This window comes from Chinchilla lanigera, unplaced genomic scaffold (assembly GCF_000276665.1).
Source record: "Chinchilla lanigera isolate Chin_1 unplaced genomic scaffold, ChiLan1.0 scaffold00040, whole genome shotgun sequence".
NCBI lineage: Eukaryota > Metazoa > Chordata > Mammalia > Rodentia > Chinchillidae > Chinchilla > Chinchilla lanigera.
Window position 1 is genome coordinate 10468389 of NW_004955441.1, and position 1497 is coordinate 10469885.

The window sequence follows — 1497 nt, forward strand, 5'->3', positions numbered from 1 at the left end:
CCCCGAGGCGCCCGCGGGCCCGGACGGCGCGGGCCGCCGCTCGTCCGCGTTGTGGATGAAGTGGCAGCGCGGCCCGTAGGGGCAGAAGCCGATGGTGTGGAAGGTGCGGCACAGCTCCGTCTTGTACTTGGGGTGGCGCGTGAGGCTGCGCAGCTCGTGGAAGCCGTGCGCGAACTGGCACTTCTCGCCGTACTTGCACGTGCCGTTCTCCTCGAAGGGCCGGCACAGCTCGGTCTTGTAGCGCGTGGAGTTGATCTGCGAGCCGCCGCCCTTCTGCTGCTGCAGGTGCAGGAGGTGCTGGCTGCGCTCGCCGTTCTCGCTGAAGGAGCGGTCCCGGAACTTATTCTCCTTGTTGAGCAGCGCGGTGCCGCCTCCCCCCGACGGCGGCTCCTTGAGGGGCGCGTAGGGGCCCGCGCCCCCCGCCCCGGCGCCCGGGAACTTGGGCGAGCAGCTGCCGGGGCTGGGCGCGGGCTGGGCGAGCGCGTGCAGGTTGCTGGCCGAGTGCCGTCGGAGGAAGCCCGGCGCGAAGGTCGAGCCGGGGGCCGTGGCCACGGGCGTCCCCACTGCCTTCTTGTCCAGCATGGTGTTCAGATTGAGGTTGGCCAGGGACTTCTCCGTCTGCCAAAAGAAGGGGAGCCGGGAAGAGATGAAAATCAGGAGGGCAGGGGAGAGAGCTGGGGTGAGCTGTGGGGCAGCTTTCCAGCTTTCTGATCCCCGCCCCCCCGCGCCGCTCCCTTTTATTCTTTACTTGCTTGCGGGTTTGCAGCTAGCTTCCACCCATGCACGCGCAAGAGCCGCAAGCAAGTTCGCGTCGGGAGCCGCGGGAAAGCAGAGGGCGCCCACCGGGCCGCGCCGGTTCCGACCCGCGATCCGCGGCCTGGGCCCCGGCGTGGGTGGCGCGCGCTGTCCCGGAAGCCCGGGGCAGCGTGGCCGTGGTCGGCTGCGGAGAAACTCACCAGCTACGGCCGCTCCCTCCTGCCCTTCCGCCCTCCCTGCTCCTCCCCGCCCACTGGGCGCTAGCACACACTCCTGCAAACTGCAGGGTTTCTCCCGGCCCGAAAGCCGGGGAGGGAGGGCTCCCCGCAAGCCTAGGGCAGAGAGCTGTCCCGACGCTGGAAGGGCTCCTGCCGCCCCGCCTTCCTCCCCGCTGCTCCCCTGCCTACCTTGTACAAGAAATCGAAGTCGTAGAAGGCCGACAGAAGTGTGGTCGACATGTTTCTGGGTCCTGTAATGGTGGGAGCTGCAGGTAGGGAGGTTGGGAGGAGCCCTCGGGGCGGCGCGGCGCGGCGGAGCCCGAGCCACGACGAATAACGGGCTAGAGGCAGGGAGGGAACGAAAGTTTGCTGGGGGCGAGCACAGGGAGCTGGAAGCTGCGTGGATCGGGCAGAGGGTGCCCTGGAGTGCGGAGCGGGGGGAGAAGGAGAAGAAGCGACGAGCGCTCTCGGGCGCCCCGGGGTGCCGGCCCGGCCCGCCCCCCCGCGCGGAGCCGACGGCAGC

At 69.9% G+C, this 1497-nt stretch overlaps 1 protein-coding gene across 1 annotated transcript in view; it reads right to left on the reverse strand.

Annotated features, from left to right (window-relative positions):
• Zfp36l2 (ZFP36 ring finger protein-like 2) overlaps nucleotides 1-1497 on the reverse strand; it is a gene marked incomplete in the record, with an annotated part of 2278 nt that extends 781 nt beyond the window's left edge. The window contains 2 exon segments of the mRNA XM_005391049.2: nucleotides 1-618; nucleotides 1164-1497. Coding sequence (XP_005391106.2) covers nucleotides 1-618; nucleotides 1164-1214 — 669 coding nt within the window.